The sequence below is a fragment of the Anastrepha ludens genome, chromosome 4 (assembly GCF_028408465.1).
Source record: "Anastrepha ludens isolate Willacy chromosome 4, idAnaLude1.1, whole genome shotgun sequence".
Lineage (NCBI taxonomy): Eukaryota > Metazoa > Arthropoda > Insecta > Diptera > Tephritidae > Anastrepha > Anastrepha ludens.
The window spans coordinates 63,850,715-63,866,443 of NC_071500.1; the positions used below are offsets into that span (position 1 = coordinate 63,850,715).

The 15,729-nt window shown below is 36.2% G+C and overlaps 1 protein-coding gene across 1 annotated transcript in view; it reads left to right on the plus strand.

The window, feature by feature from the left end:
* LOC128859589 (formin-J) overlaps window positions 1-15,729 on the plus strand; it is a 161,444-nt gene that overhangs the window by 90,410 nt on the left and 55,305 nt on the right. Inside the window, exons 3-4 of the mRNA XM_054096524.1 lie at window positions 8,025-8,528; window positions 10,950-11,109. Coding sequence (XP_053952499.1) covers window positions 8,346-8,528; window positions 10,950-11,109 — 343 coding nt within the window. The 5' untranslated portion in view covers window positions 8,025-8,345. The remainder of the gene's footprint in view (window positions 1-8,024; window positions 8,529-10,949; window positions 11,110-15,729) is intronic.

A 15,729-nucleotide genomic window follows, 5' to 3' on the forward strand; every position in this document is an offset into this window, starting at 1 on the left:
ATTTACAAAATCGTTTCGAAATTTTCTTAGCGAAATCTTTTTGAATCTGTCTATTTGTCCACATTTATTTGTTTATTTATTAATTCATACCTCACCAGTCACAATCAAGAGTTCCTGAAGACGATTTCTAATTGAGCCGTATTTAATTAAATAGCGAAACCAGAAAGAATCAAAATATTTACGTTGAAAGCATCATCTAGGAGCGCCTTTTGAAAGGCCATTTATAATAAAAAGCAAAAGGTCACTTTTCTTAAATTTGAAATGATTTATTGTTTGCCACTTGAGTACAAATCTGCACATAAAAAAATCCAGGTTATTTCGTGTAAGAAGAAAAAGTCACTTACTCCACAATTTTGGGTCTACATTCCGGGCTCTTTCTATCTGCCACAGGCTCACGCGTTGATTATGTCAACCTTCTAGTGGATACGTGGAATATCTTGAAACTCTTACACTGTTCCGCCTTTCTTCCTAACATAATTTTTCAGGGCGAATTAGGTATGATCGAGATTTGTTCGTTTGTACGTATGCACTTTGTACTTATTTTTTGCTTTGTTGAAACACTACCCCATCATATGGTGACAGTATCCTAATTTCCTAAACTCTAAATCCCAAACTCTTCCTAACACTTATATCATATTTACTGCCTTCTCGCAAATTACATATGTACTACGAGGGCTTATATTTATATTTTGGGTCTAACAATGAACAAATTAACATTAGTGGTTGAAAACGATTTTATTGTTTTTCAAAATATTCTCCATGAAGTCAACCAAAAATATCAGCCCAAAATTGTTCATAATTTAAATTCATTTCTTTTTGTCAAGATGAATTTTTAAAGCCACTGTAAACAGCATTAATATGACTCACTCTTGAAAACGTTCCAAATGTGTTTACGTAAAATATGTCAAGCTAGAAGTGATCAAGATCACAAATATAAAAATAGCGACCCTTGTCTTTCGGCCTATACTGGATGTCTAAATAGTGTATTGCAGTTGTCTAACTAGATTTTTTACATTTGTTAGGCGATGATCAGAAAAACTATACTTTACCAACCCACTTTTTATACTCGTAACATCAGTAAGACGGGCACCCAAATCTGGTTATGGTTTGATTGTCTAGAAGCAGCCTTATGGAGTTTAAGAAAACAGTTTAGAATATATCTAAGAATTATATTCCTGCTAGTCGTGGAAGCTAGCTAACTACTAACTGGACCGATTTCTGGCCCATTTATTATCGTAGAATTTAACATTAATGTTCTCTCTCAAGAAACAAGGCACCTCAAGTCACAGAGCTAAGATCATTCAAAAACGCTCTTATTAAAATTGTTTCGAATGTTAGAAAATACACTGGCACACGTGTATGGATAAAGATGGAGGATTACTTTAAAGTGGATAAAATAGAAATTTGAGAATAAATAAATAAATATTTTTCGATAAAAATAAAAAGTCACCATTTTTCATAAACCTCATGTGAATAAGAGCTCCATATACCCGGGTATCGAGCAACGCGAGTAGCTCGAAACTCGTTCATTGCTCAACTGCTCAAATGTTTTTTCGAAATTTTCGAGATTTTGAACAAGTTGAGCAGCTAAACAAAAAATTTTCAATTTTATTTATCATAGTTTCTTTAGTCTTCCAACAACGTTAGCACTGTGCATAAATAATTTGTAACCCTTAAAAAGTGACTAAAAAGTAAAAGAATCAAAAGCTCGATATACTCGAGCTTATTCTCAAAAATTTTCGTCTAATGAACATCGAACAGATGTGCGAGTACTCGTCGCTCATTTGCCCGGGTTGTTCGAAAATGTGCTAGCGAAATCGAGAGCTCTATTATGAATGTGTATTTTAACTTTTATCAGCTCATTGAACGAATGGAGTTAGCATACAAATTTATTTACATATTCTAGAAATTTTCCTTTCAGTTCTTTAATCAAGAATTCAAAAATTTCTTAACGAGCTTCCGGTGTTAGATTATTAAAAAAGTTAATAAAAATTCAATTCCCTCAACGCTTCCTATAAAATTTCCACATATAATTGTTTATCTTTTTCATAAAAATATGAAAAAAATTATATCCTTAACATACCTTTGCATTTAATTTAATTTGGAATAGACAACCAGAAAACCCTAGAAACGTTCTATAAAATTGCTAAAAAAATCGGTATAAAAGCTCATAAATATTGAAAGGAATTAATAGGCCAACTTATTAATTCACAATCGTGACTTCAAAAGAAGTACACACACGCATATAAACTATGGGTAAATTTATAAATAAAGACTAGTTTTTCTGTGTATTCACTAATTCGCTAGTGCAAGCCGGCGCCATGGCTTTTTAATTCAAGTTTAAACGATTCACTCTGATACACATTAACTACACATTTATCTACTGATATTGTAAATATTTATGAGTATTATAAATGCACATGCGGCTGCGAAAATAGATGCTCATGAATATATCTATAAAAGAAGAAATCAAAAGTAATAAGTATAAGAACTCAAAACTAGTTTTATAGCTTACGCAGCTGGTGTAAAAACCAAATGTCTCACATTTGTCAACAAAATGGATAATTTTTTTTTATAGTTATAAAAGAATCAATTAAAAAGACAACATCTTAATCAGAACACATCTTGAGTCTACTTAACAATAAAAAGGGATGTAGGCACATTAGACCGGGTCGGTTGTCATACAAAAAAAAATATATAGAAAAAACAAATATCATTCAGTCAAGGGGAATATATAAAAGGTGGTATTGGTAAATCAGCTGATTTGTTTTTTTTTTTCTTTCGCGGCCATGTGGCTGTCAACCCAGTATAAACTTTTTTACTATACCAATACTTTGCTTTGACAATCAAACGTATAAAACATTGTTGTTGGTCTAGTGCCACAACCTTTAATGAATGAGCCTTGCATTCAATGGCAGTTTTATGCCGCCTCCGAATGGCAGATGAATTTTTATGAGAAACTTTTTCATGGCAGAAATACACTCGGATGTTTGCTAAAAATTTAGAAAAACGTTTTCCTATCATTTGGTGTTTCGTGAGCGGGGTTTCGTACCCGAGCACTTCCGAATGGTGGTCTCGCATCAACCCAGTCTGGTACGGCAGCCGCAGAGAAGACTCGTGGAGAGAGAATATATTGAATAAAAGATCTAATTTCATATAAAATTTCACATATTTGCTTTTTTACTTTTCAACTAACCTGTGCCTACATTGGATTATATTTACTTGTACACATGTTTCTTTAAGCGAAATCGAACCAATTCACTTAGAAAAGGTTCAATCGAATTTGTACAACAAATTTGCAAATAGCAACAACAAATTTGAAAATACCGGCTGATGAAACGCAATAAAGAAACACACACATATATATATACATGTGTCGGATATTAAAGCTTATATAAACACTGAATGGTTTTTGACAAATTTTTATTTAAACAAATTTTTGCCATTTATCAAAATTAATTGATTTTGAATATTTCAATTTTTTTAGACCAACCAAAAAATCCAACACAACAACTTGTCTATGTTATTTATAAAATCTTAATTGGTAATTATTGAATATTAACAAATTAACAAGTTCGTTGCATGAGAATAACAGTCGGCGCATATAAGATGTAGGTATATAGTATATATAATATAAGATATGTGTACTAAGCAAATGTATGTATGTATGTACGAGTATCCGATAGAAAAAAATGTGGTGATTTGTTTTTTAGATACAATTTAAATATTTTTGGTTTGCCTTTCTGTCATCTAAGTTCTTGAAACCGTGAGCTAATGTTCAGAAATATTGTCGCTAATATTTCAAGGTGTTCGAATAAGGTTTAACATCACTTAATAAGTAGTTTCCTCATTGTCTAAAATAGCGCATAAAACGTAAAATAATGGTGTATTAAAAATTCGGAATTATTCCTTTTAAATTATGATATAGTCGTGTAAACGATTTTCATAGACAAAACACATATGGGCACGTTTGTAAGCTCCATTTCCTTCATGATTACACATATAGCGACGATGACTGCGAGTCTTTTCGTTTTTTGAGTTAAATTGTAGTCCTCCATGTCTTATCTTAAAAATAGCAAAATAAAAATATTGATTTCGGGAAGTTTATTTATTTAACTAGGGAATGCAATTATGATACATGGGTTGTTCCAAATTAGCTCTGTTCATCAATATAATTTCTACAACTACTTATTACGAAAGTGTATTTAAAAATATATACATATATAAGAGTATAAGGGTCTGAAACATTTGACCTACTCCTTCTTATAAAACCAATAATGGAATGCGCTTTAGATAGAATAAAGTCTATATGATTAATAAATGTAAAACGTGCATCAAAATCAACCCCTAGATCTTTGATTTCTTGAAAAGATTGAAGTATATCATCATCATCGATGGTATAAAAAGTAGGAATTATGTTAGTTATTTTTGAAAACGAGAGTTTAAAATCGAGAGACACTGCACCCATTAACTAACCTGTTAACATCAGCTTGAAGTTTATTTATTGTCGCCTTCAAAATAGGCTCCATTCGAAGCAATACACATAAGCCAACGATTAATCCAGTCAACAAATCACATTTTAAACGCGTTTGAAGAGATCTTCTTCAGCTCCTTCAGCGAATTCTCCTTAATGGCCTTTATTAACTCAAAGCGGCGTCCGCGGAGTGGCAATTTAAGTTTTGGGAAAAGGAAAAAGTCACAGGGGGCTAAATCAGGTGAATACGTTGGTTGTTCGATGATATTTTTCGAGTTTTTGGCCAAAAAAGTGTTCACAATATAAGTCTTGTAAGACGTTGCGTTATCATGGTGCAAGATCCATGAGTTTTCTTTGGGCCACATTATCTCTCAAACGTCGCATAACTTCCAAATAATATTCTTTATTTACCGTAGAACCATTTGGAACCGATTCCGAGTGCACAACACTATGATAATCAAAGAAAACGAGTGGCATGACTTTCACTTTTGACCGACTTTGGCGCGTTTTTAGGGGTTTCGGCTCATGTGGATAGCGCCATTCAGCCGTGTGTTGACTGATTTCAATGTCAAACCCATGAATAAACGTTGGGTTCGAATTCATTTGCTCAAGCATGTCTTCAGCCACCTTCTTAAGATGAATTTTTTTCAAGAAAATCAACGCCTTAAGGTCACGAGCTACCTCACTCAAATCATTTAAGTTTCCCAGCAACATTTCTTTGACTTTTTCGACGCTTTCATCCGTTGAAGACGTTGATGGACGACCAGATCGGGGCAAATCTTCCACGACTTCTCGGCCCTCTGCAAAAGCCGTATACCTCTCGTAGACCCGTGTTTTTGATAAAGCACACTCGCCATAGGCTTTCTGCAATATTTTCAACGATTCGGCACACGAAATTCCGTTCAAAATACACAATTTAAGACAAATTCTTTGTTCGATATTTTTATCCATAGTGAAAATCGCGGAGCACTCCTGCGGTTGACTGATATAAGTAAGTGCCAAAAACAAACTAATTGACAAATCACTCTCAAACTCTGCGACACTATATTGTAACGCGCGCTTTTTAAACGAACAATTCCCAATATTTTTTGACGGAATGTATATCATAGATCAAAGAGCCCAATATACTTCCTGGAGGTACACTAGAGGTCTCTGAAAAAAGAGCAGAAGAGGCACCCTCAACAGACACTACACACAATGTCTATTGCATACTCCATATAAGTAGAAGTTTATCTTATAAAATTTTATGCCATACTTTATCGAAAGAGAAAGCTGCAATACAGTATTCAGTGAAAACGGCTAAGTTGGAAAATGTGGGCCTACCTGTAAAAAAACTATGCTGGTATGGTGATATGATACTTTTAATTGCAAAATACACCTTTCAAAGATGTTTTCAAATAACTTATATTAGATACTGATGGCAGATTTAAAATTGGTGTGCAATTCATAAAGTATCCCCAGAATAACACCTAAGAGGTCATCAGCAACACTTTTTGTAGAGGATTTTATGGCTAAAATACCCTTTTCAACATCTTCCAAAGACCAACTCAAAAACCCAAAGTTAAAAAGGCGTTAGCTCCTAAAAGACAAACTTAGCTTGAACCAGGTTCATTACTACCAAAATTTGCTTTAAAAAATCAGCAAACAGGTATACTACTTCAGAAGGGGTGATATCTAATTTATCATTCAGAAAAACTCAACATATAGGACACTTCAAGGTGAAGGAGCTTTGTTCTGATAACTTCGAGTTCATTTATTCAAAATAGTCCCCTCTGGCTTCGGTACACTGATTTGCGCGATCTAAAAGCATTTCAAAAGAGTATTTCAGGTCATTGACCGGAATGTCCTTCAGGATGTCGGTACAAGACTTTTGGATGGCCTCTACGGACGCAAAACGTTTTCCTTTCTTAGCTAAATGCAATTCTCCAATAGGTAGAAGTCCCAGGGAGCCGTGTCAGGTGAACATGCGATTAAAATGCGATTTCTAGTCAAAAAATCAGTCACAAGAGTGGATCAATGAGATGGTTCATTATCATATAATATGCGTCAGCTTCCTTCTTCGCGGTATTCAGAGCGAATTCGACGAATTACACGAATGCGATGCAACAGACACTTCAAAACGCCAAGATAGAAAATTGCATTGACTTTTTCGCCCGTTGCCACGAACTAATTGTGGACAATTCCCTTGGAATCGTAAAAATAAATGAGCATTGTCTTGATTTTAGATTTTTCCAAATGTGATTTTTTTGGTGGTGGCTCGTCTGGGGCCTTCCATTCGGCGCTTTGACGCTTAGTTTCAAATTCATGTTGATAACACCACGTTTCATCACCAGTTACAATGTTTTAAAGGAAGTTCTTGACTTTTCGGCCCTTTTTAATGTGGTCTTTCAAATGTTAAATTCTGAGCAATTTTTGCAAATGATCAGTCCAAATGCAATAAATCGATGTTTTGGAGATATTTTACTCCAATTCCATGAATTTCAATGATGATTTCGGTTAATTTTTGATAAATTTACAAGCAATTTCGATCGAATTTCCGTGATTACTGATTTTGGGCGGTCCATATGTTCATTGTCATTTATGTCCTCACAACCATCTCTGAAACGTGTAAGCCACTCATGAACTCTGGCACGAGATAGACAATCATCGCCATAAATTTTTCTCATTAATTTAAATGTTTCGTTAAACGTTTTACCGATTTTAAAACAAAATTTTGATATTAGCTCTTTGTTCGACTCTTTTTTTTACCGATGACACAAACATACTGACACTTTAGACGCAATAACTTCGCTTCCACTGAGTGTCTAATGTATAAAATAAATAGAGAGATTAAAAAAAAGAATGTTGAAACATTACTTAACTCCCTCCTGTTTGGTTAATTTGAACTTCTTAGAGAATTTGTTGCGCTTTCTTTTAAGCTGCGTTTGATACGAGCAAGCCTGTACTGTCTTTTTTTAATTAAAGGGATATTTATGCGACAGATCTCAACCACTTAGGCTTAAAAATATAAAAACATTGGGCAATGCCCGAATCTGTGAATAATATTTCCCATTTAACTTCAAGTATAGAATTATCAACTCGTGAAAACTCACAGTTATTGTAGTTAAAGGCTAATTTTTATTTTTATTTTTCATTTCCCACCACTAAAGAATTTAACTTTCGATTCGTACTTGCTCGTTTTTATAGTTCCAAAAATCTTGATAAGACACTTCAGTAGATGCAAACCGGAATTTATTTACTTCATTCAGGCAGTAAATTTTCATAACACCATGTTGTTGGTATCAGTGCCGCACCATATTTAAGATCACACACAGCCCTGGAAGCTTTCGAAATAAAATTCAATAAATTAATTAATAAAAGAGTGACATGCCAACTTAGCACTGATAAGTTTACCCAATAAAGTTCATACAATATGATTATGCATATGTACATGTAAATACATACATAGATACATACATGCATACATCTGTATAATGAAATTGTTATTGGAGTAATGACCCAACTAGCCGCATAAATTAATTGTATGCTTTCTTTCTTTATTTTCTTTCAGATGCACGCGGTCAGCATGTAACCCACCCAATTACAATGAAATGAATGCACACGACAAATGCGTTCACTACACACACACATCTACATGCATACAAAGTGTATAAGCGTCAGCTGCATTTATGCAAAGAAATATAAATGTCAGTAAAGCTATTTGAATGAAATTAGTCTCAGGTACCGTTAAATGTTACAAGCACAAACGCCAAACCTCAGGAAAGAAAAGAAGAAAACAAACAACCAAAATCGACCGGCCAACCAACCGACCGACCATTCAATAAGTCAATCAGTCAGCAGACTATAAAGTAAGAGCAGTTACATAGTCAAAATGGACTCACGCATCGGACTGGATTACATTGTCGAGAATCGTGAATATATTTCGAAATTGGGCACTGCACTAGACACCAGTAATGCTGTCGTTAAGAAGCAAGTTTTCGAATTGTTATCCGCGTTGTGCGCCTACAACGCCGACGGTTATGCCCGCGCTATTGAAACCTTAGAATTTTACAAGGTAAGTTCAACTGCGCGTTCGATGTGCAATAAAGTATTGTCAATAATAAAATAAAAATACAACCAGCTCATACATATATGCGAGTGTATGCGCAAGCATTGATATGTATGCACATAATATTTATGTATCTATGAATATGATTGCAGGTATTTGGTAGAGGATGTGTCCCGCCTGCCACAATGTAACCCATAAGCATTACATTTGCGATCTCAATTATCAGTTACCATTGATAAGATCGTTAGCACGATAAAAGGTCTGCTATAAATTCTTATAAGAAATAAGTATAACTTGCGGAAGAATATAGGTTAAGTTGAGCAAACGATTGCACACTTTCACATATGCATACATGTATAAATACATATATATGTATGTACGCCAGAATTACTTGAATTTACACCATGTTATCACATTCGAAATAAAACAACAATAGTCAAGTTAAAAGTGTCAACTACGACAAGCGGCCATAGCCGAACGGGTTGGTGCGGGCTTAGCGTTCGGCGGATCCCGAAATTATAGAATTTATAGCAAAAGTTTTTTTCTGATACCGGCCACCGCACGGCAAGTGTCTAAGTTTATTTATGCCCTAAACAAACTCTCATAAAAACCAACTGCCATTCGGAGGAACAACATCAAACGCGCACTACAAATTGAAGGGGAAGCTTTTTACCGAACTTTTTGATCCAACAAAGGTTGTATGCACCAATTAAGACAGTGAAAAATAAATATTCTACACATGTCACATCTACACCGAAATTTATAGGGTATGTTAACCACGCCACTAACGTGAGCAAAGATAAGAGTTTAGTTGACCAAGTCTAAGACATCATTTTATTTAACTTAGGTGCGCCGTCCATACCGTACCGCATTAAACGGTATTCATCGGAAGTATTTTTTTCTTCTCCTTATTTGGCGCGATAAACGTCCTCTTTCTCTGCTACCACCAGCTGGTACGGGCATGATGAGAGCCTTGTAGAGTGTTACTTTTGTTGGTCGAGAGACGACTTTACTGCTCAGTTGCCTACTTAGCCCAAAGTAGGACTTGTTGGAAAGAGAGATTCTGCGTTGGATTTCAAGTCTGACATTGTTATCGGTGTTAATGCTGGTTCCTAAATAAACGAAGTCTTTTACAACCTCGAAATTATAACTGTCAACAGTGATGTGGGTGCCGATACGCGAGTACGCCGACTGTTTATTTGATGACAGGAGGTACTTTGTTTTGACCTCGTTCACCTCCAGACCCATTCGCTTTGCCTCTTTATCCAGTTTGGAGAAGGCAGAACTAACAGCGCGGTTGTTAAGGCCGATGATAACAATATCATCGGCATATGCCAACAATTGTACGCTATTATAAAATATTGTGCCTGAGCGATTAAGTTCTGCGGCTCGTACGATGCTCTCCAACATCAGGTTAAAGAATCGTGTGACTTCGAGTGACAACGAGTCTCCCTGTCTGAAGCCTCGTTTGGTATCAAACGGCTCGGAGAGGTCCTGCCCAATTCTAATAGCACTGCTTGTGTTGAGCAACGTCATCTTGCATAGCCGGATTAGTTTTGTGGGGATACCAAATATCGAAAGTGTCTTACCACCTTCCTAAATTCCTGGTCCCCAAATGGCATCAGGGGAATCAAACCACCACCGATCTCAGACGAGAGCTTCAGTTGCCTTACGAATCAGGTGTGAAGATACCATTCATGATACTAATCACCTAATCACTTGCTTCCTTAAACCCAATCACGTAACAACCTTCTCCCTTCTCCAACCCGTCGAAACGTGTTTCTTGAATTCATCGTTAAATTAGACGAGCGATGACAATCGGTGGCTATCCCGTACTAGCAGGGCTTGATAAATTGCTACAACAACCAGAAACTCATGTAACTGATTTCTTGTTAAACTCAACTTAGAAAATGTGGAGAAAGATTATTAAGTCGAGTTTCTATTTAATATGAGAAAGCCAGGCTACCGAAAGTGTGATGCAAAAACGCATCTTCGTACAAATGTAAACCATGTGGAGACGATGAAAAATATCGCTGGTGCAATCGTGATGACGTGCTGAATAACAATCTTGTAAGCCGTCTTCGATTCGCCACTTCTCTGCTAGCTTGACTAAAAATTTGCATGTGAAAGCAACAACCAAGTTAATTGAGCAAGATTCGTTACGGACCTTATAAAACTGGCATAAGTCACTACAGTCAATGCTGCCAACTATCTTTTCTGATATTAGGCAAGTTTCAAAAGTAACACCCATTAAGTACCTCCAAACAAATGCCATTTTTGGCAGCTCTTTCCCAGTGCGGCTAGCGTATGCTTCTACTTGAAAAATCGAAATGGAATATGAATGAATCAATAATATACCTATTATAAGCATAAGTAATATGTGGAACTTTTTTAAAATAATTATTTTATAATATTTTCTTTACATAGAATCTCAAAAATGAGCGTTATCGATTCAAAATCGTCATAAACGAACTGGAAAAAACGTCCAATGTTGAATACCAAGTTGCCTTACTGGCATTCATCAATTGCGTGATTATATCAGCATCAAATCTACAAGATCGTATTAGAATACGCAATGAATTTATCGGTGAGTGTAATTTAGAATTAAAATAATATTATAATAACATATAACAAAATATTTTAGAATAATGTTATAATAAAATATAGAATAAAAATAATATTATTATATAATATAATAACATAATAACTTACCAAATCCAGTACTAACATAACTATTGGTATTCTAACGGGTCTCCAGGCGTAAGTGGGCACCTTTACGCCCTTATGGAAAGGGGCAAACAGTGTAGTCTAACTTACTTATACTATAAACATAATGTAATACTTATAATAAAAAACAACAATGCTGATGAAGTGTGTACACGTTCTACAAAAATTTTTACAATTCTTGCCATATTTCTTTGATCATATTTTAGCATACTTTACAATAAGTGAACACTTAGTTAGAACTAATAGTAAAAATTTCTGTAATGATAATAATATGGTAATATTTACAGGGTCCGGTACTCGAAATGTAACTAATTAAAAATCCCATAAATTAGTTTGGAAAATTACTTTTATTCAATTGAAAGTAAAAAATGTGTAAAACTAATACAAAATTAAGATTCAATTTCCTTTTGCTCGATATAATCAACTTTTGCCTTGAGTATGGCCTTGAGACGGTCCAGAAACGAATCGCAAGCTGCCCGAATGTGACTTGCAGGTATTTTGGTCTACTCGCGGACAACGGCTCTTTTCAGCGCCTCGAAACTGGTGAATCTTTAAGTTCGGACCTTGCTCTCCAAAATGGCCTTAAGAGAATAATCCATCGGATTCACGTCTGGTGAATTTGGGAGCCATTGTGTGGACGTTATGAAGTTCGGGCCGTTATTTTTTAGCCATTTTTGGTTCACTCGGACTTTGCGAGGCGATGCCGAGTCCTGTTGAAACGTCCATGGTCTGCCACGGAAATGTTTGTCTACCCACGGCTTCAAAACAATCTCCAGAATATTTTATCGACAATATTTCGCATTTACCTTGACGCTAGACTCGATGGAAACGATTGGAGATCGTCTATCTGCGATTACAGCCATTACCTGTGGCGGATGGTGCCTCCTGGTTGCTAATCGATGAATTAAATAAATCCTATCGTTTTGGGAGCTTACGAATTGCTCAATTTGAAATAGTTTCTCGTCAGAAAACACAATTTTCGGAAATTGACCGCTTTCGACCAATCGAAGCAACTCCTTTGCTCTCTCAAGTCTGACTTGTTGCTGCTTTGGTGCGAGATCATGCGCCTTTTGGATCGAGTAATCGTGCGATAAACAAAAACTTTATTTACTTTAAGGTGCTCGAGCCCACGAACAATCGCTGGTTGTGATTTTCCAGCCAAATATAATGGAATCACACTACGAGTATTACGTTTGAAACCCATTACTGATTTTCTTTTTTTGCGCTTACTCTCGGCAAAGTATCATACTTCCGCGCGCTTGTAAACAATAATCTGGACTTTCAGTTAGCCAACTGACAGCTGATGCCCGTGCGATAGCTGTGCGAGCGGTCTGAAATTGGTTACACTTCGAGTGCCGGACCCTGTATGCTTATTCTTCGCAGAAAAAGAATACATACATTTTTCGGCCGCGAAAAAATACTCTAAATATTTCTATGTATTCTGATTAACGTTTTTTTTTAATTTATACAAAGTTTAGGACTTGAATGCATATGGCTTATATTTCCATTCAAGAATTATTAAGCTTAATTAAGTAAGAAACAAATTAAGTGCCACAACTTGTCAACAAATCCCTGCGTCATTTATCGCATTGCTTATGAAATAAATAACCATATCTTAAAAGAAAAAATTGAAATAAATAGACAACACTTTGCAATATGTCGCGCTGCTATTATTATGAACACAGGTGTATATCACATAATATACGTATGTATGTATGCGTAGTATGTAGTAAATGATATTCCAAAGGTTAGCAATACTTTTGCTTAAAAAAATGTATCAAATTTGGTCATGAGCCTCAAGAACTATGTATTTCGGCCCACACTCTATTAAGGCAAGTTTTTTTTTAATTTTTCCCCCAACCAAATAATACTTATTTGCCAACCGCACATCGAAAATTCTACTTATACATGGCTTCTCATTACTTTGCCAAATTGTAACTGTACTCAATGAAAATGATAAATCAGTTCTATTGTAAGTTCATTGCTGTTTTAATTGTTGCTATTCTGTTTACAACTATTTTTGTGTAATGAACTTTTAAGTGTGACCGTGCAGAATCAAAGCAAGTTGAGAAATAGATACATAAAAAAAATATTTTTCATTCATTATTCATTCATTACGTTGGTGTCAATAAAACTGCAACCGTTCAAGCGACCAGTTTTGCGACCCAACTTAAAAAGTATAAAAAAATATATGGAGAAGCCCGAAAAATTAACCGTTGAAAAACACGCAAACGTGTTTGTGTACCCATTCCTCTCAATGAATGGATTGTCTGTTAATAAGTCAGCAGTTGCCTTGACCAAGCTAACGGCAGCGGCAGCTTTGTTGATGTTATCGCCACCGCCATAGCCATTATCGTTGCCGCTGGCTATAAGCGCCTGCACATGCGCACTATGAGGTAAATATGCGACAAATGACGGCCGACGTAGCTACGTGGTTTTTCGTACCTATTACTCGATTCATCCCGGATTCGTTGCGTACTGTGCGTACATGCAACATTAAATGTTAAAAAAGTTTTTGCCGGCGATCGTTGGCGTTTGACTCGAACGTACTTCTTCTATACTAGAGTCAATCTCGTTATTTATTAGCGACACCTCGTACTTGCTTCCAAATATCAGTTGCAAATAAATCATATAATGTGCAGATGAATACATCACTTAAGCATGACAATTTTTCGGAAAGTGAACTTGAATTCTAACACGGCCAGTGCTCAGTGATGACATGCAGGCAGGCAGTGTGACCACAAACAATACAGCAGATACGCTAATTAGACAAAATCTGTAGATTTAAAGGCATGGATGCATTTTTAATGATATGCAGCCAAAAATATTGGCTTACGGTGGTATCTGATATCATGCGGTATAATTTGTTGAGCAGCGACCAATCAAGTTTCCGGTCAAGGCTTTCCGATTCCACTATTGCAGAAATTTTGCGCATTTTTATATACAAAGGTTGCTATGCAGAGAGAACCAACTGCGCTATATACATATATATATGTATATAATTGGCGCTTAAATCCTTTTTTGGATATTTAGTCGAGCTCCTCCTCCTATTTGTGGTGTGGGTCTTATTGTTGTTCCACAGATGGAGGGACCTACCGGGACCTGCCGAACGGCAAATATTTTTTATGTGAAGCTTTTTCATGGCAGAAATATACTCGGAGGCTTGCTATTGCCTGCCTAGGAGCAACCGTACTTCCGAATGGAAGTAACGCACCAATCCCCCTCGGCTACGGCGGCCGACGTACAACTACGCTAGTACAGTAGTATCTCCTGGTATTCTACCCGTATAAGACACCTTAATGGCAAGAACTGAAGCATTGATCCATAGTTATGCATCCTGTTTTCAGTTAAGGCGAGGAAAATATGGCTCTAGCGGAGACAAAGTTCAAGGCAAAGTGGAAGTGGAACATAATCAGGCCTTGCTCATGCCCATGCTAAAATATCTTGCTATAAATATTACTTATGTATTAGACCACCGTGAATTCAATTCGTCGTGGAGGTTACTATTTTCGACATTATGGTCAACAATTTTGACAATTATGGTCCCTGATCACCATTAATTCAGCATCTAATTTTTTGGCATTTCAACCGGGGTAACGCTCATGGATAAGTGAGCTCATAGTTAAAAGAGCACCACAAATCTTTTGCTGTATTTGCTTTCTCTTATACGGCACTGTGATAAACAACGCACTGTAATTTTTTTTTTTACCTAACCGTGTGCAATACAATAGAACGGGTATGATGAGATACTTTGTTCATTTTCATTTTTCTATTGGTGACTTCGCCCAAAGTAGGTCTTGTTGACAAGAGAGATTTTCTATTCGATTGCAAGACTGAGATTTTTATCGGTGTTAATATCGGTTCTGAAACAGACGAAATCTCCTACTATAGTAGTTCAAAATTGTAACTATCAACAGTGACTTAAGCGTGGACTGCCTTTTTAATGACAGGAAGTACTTCGTCATGTCCTAGTTCACAACTACACTAATTCACTCCGCTTTTTTATACAATATTCCGTTTCTAGTTAAAATAGTTATAGGTAGGTAGGTAAGATGGCAAGAGTACCCCAGGTACACTTCAAGTAGCACTTACGTGCCGTTTTGATACCATAATGTGGACCACTACCTGTGAAAGAATTTAGGGAAGAGAAAAACCCGTCTACAGCCATCCAGTACTGTTGATGTAGTGGAGGAGAGAAAAGGGATCTAGGCTGGAGAATTTCTTCAAGTCATCCCCAAAGGGCACGCTAAGGAATCTCAAGTGCTTAGTGGCCAGAGCCGGACATTTGCAGAGAAAGTGTTCAACTTTTCAAATGTCTCTTTCTCTGCAGGATCCCTACAACTTCTGCAATAGGGGTTGTACGGAATTCCAAACTTCTCCTCATGAGTATCGATCACCCAGTGACCAGTGAACACCGCAACGAGTTTGGAAATTGATTACCGGGGGATTTCCATCACCTTAAGCGTTCTGCTTCTATCGT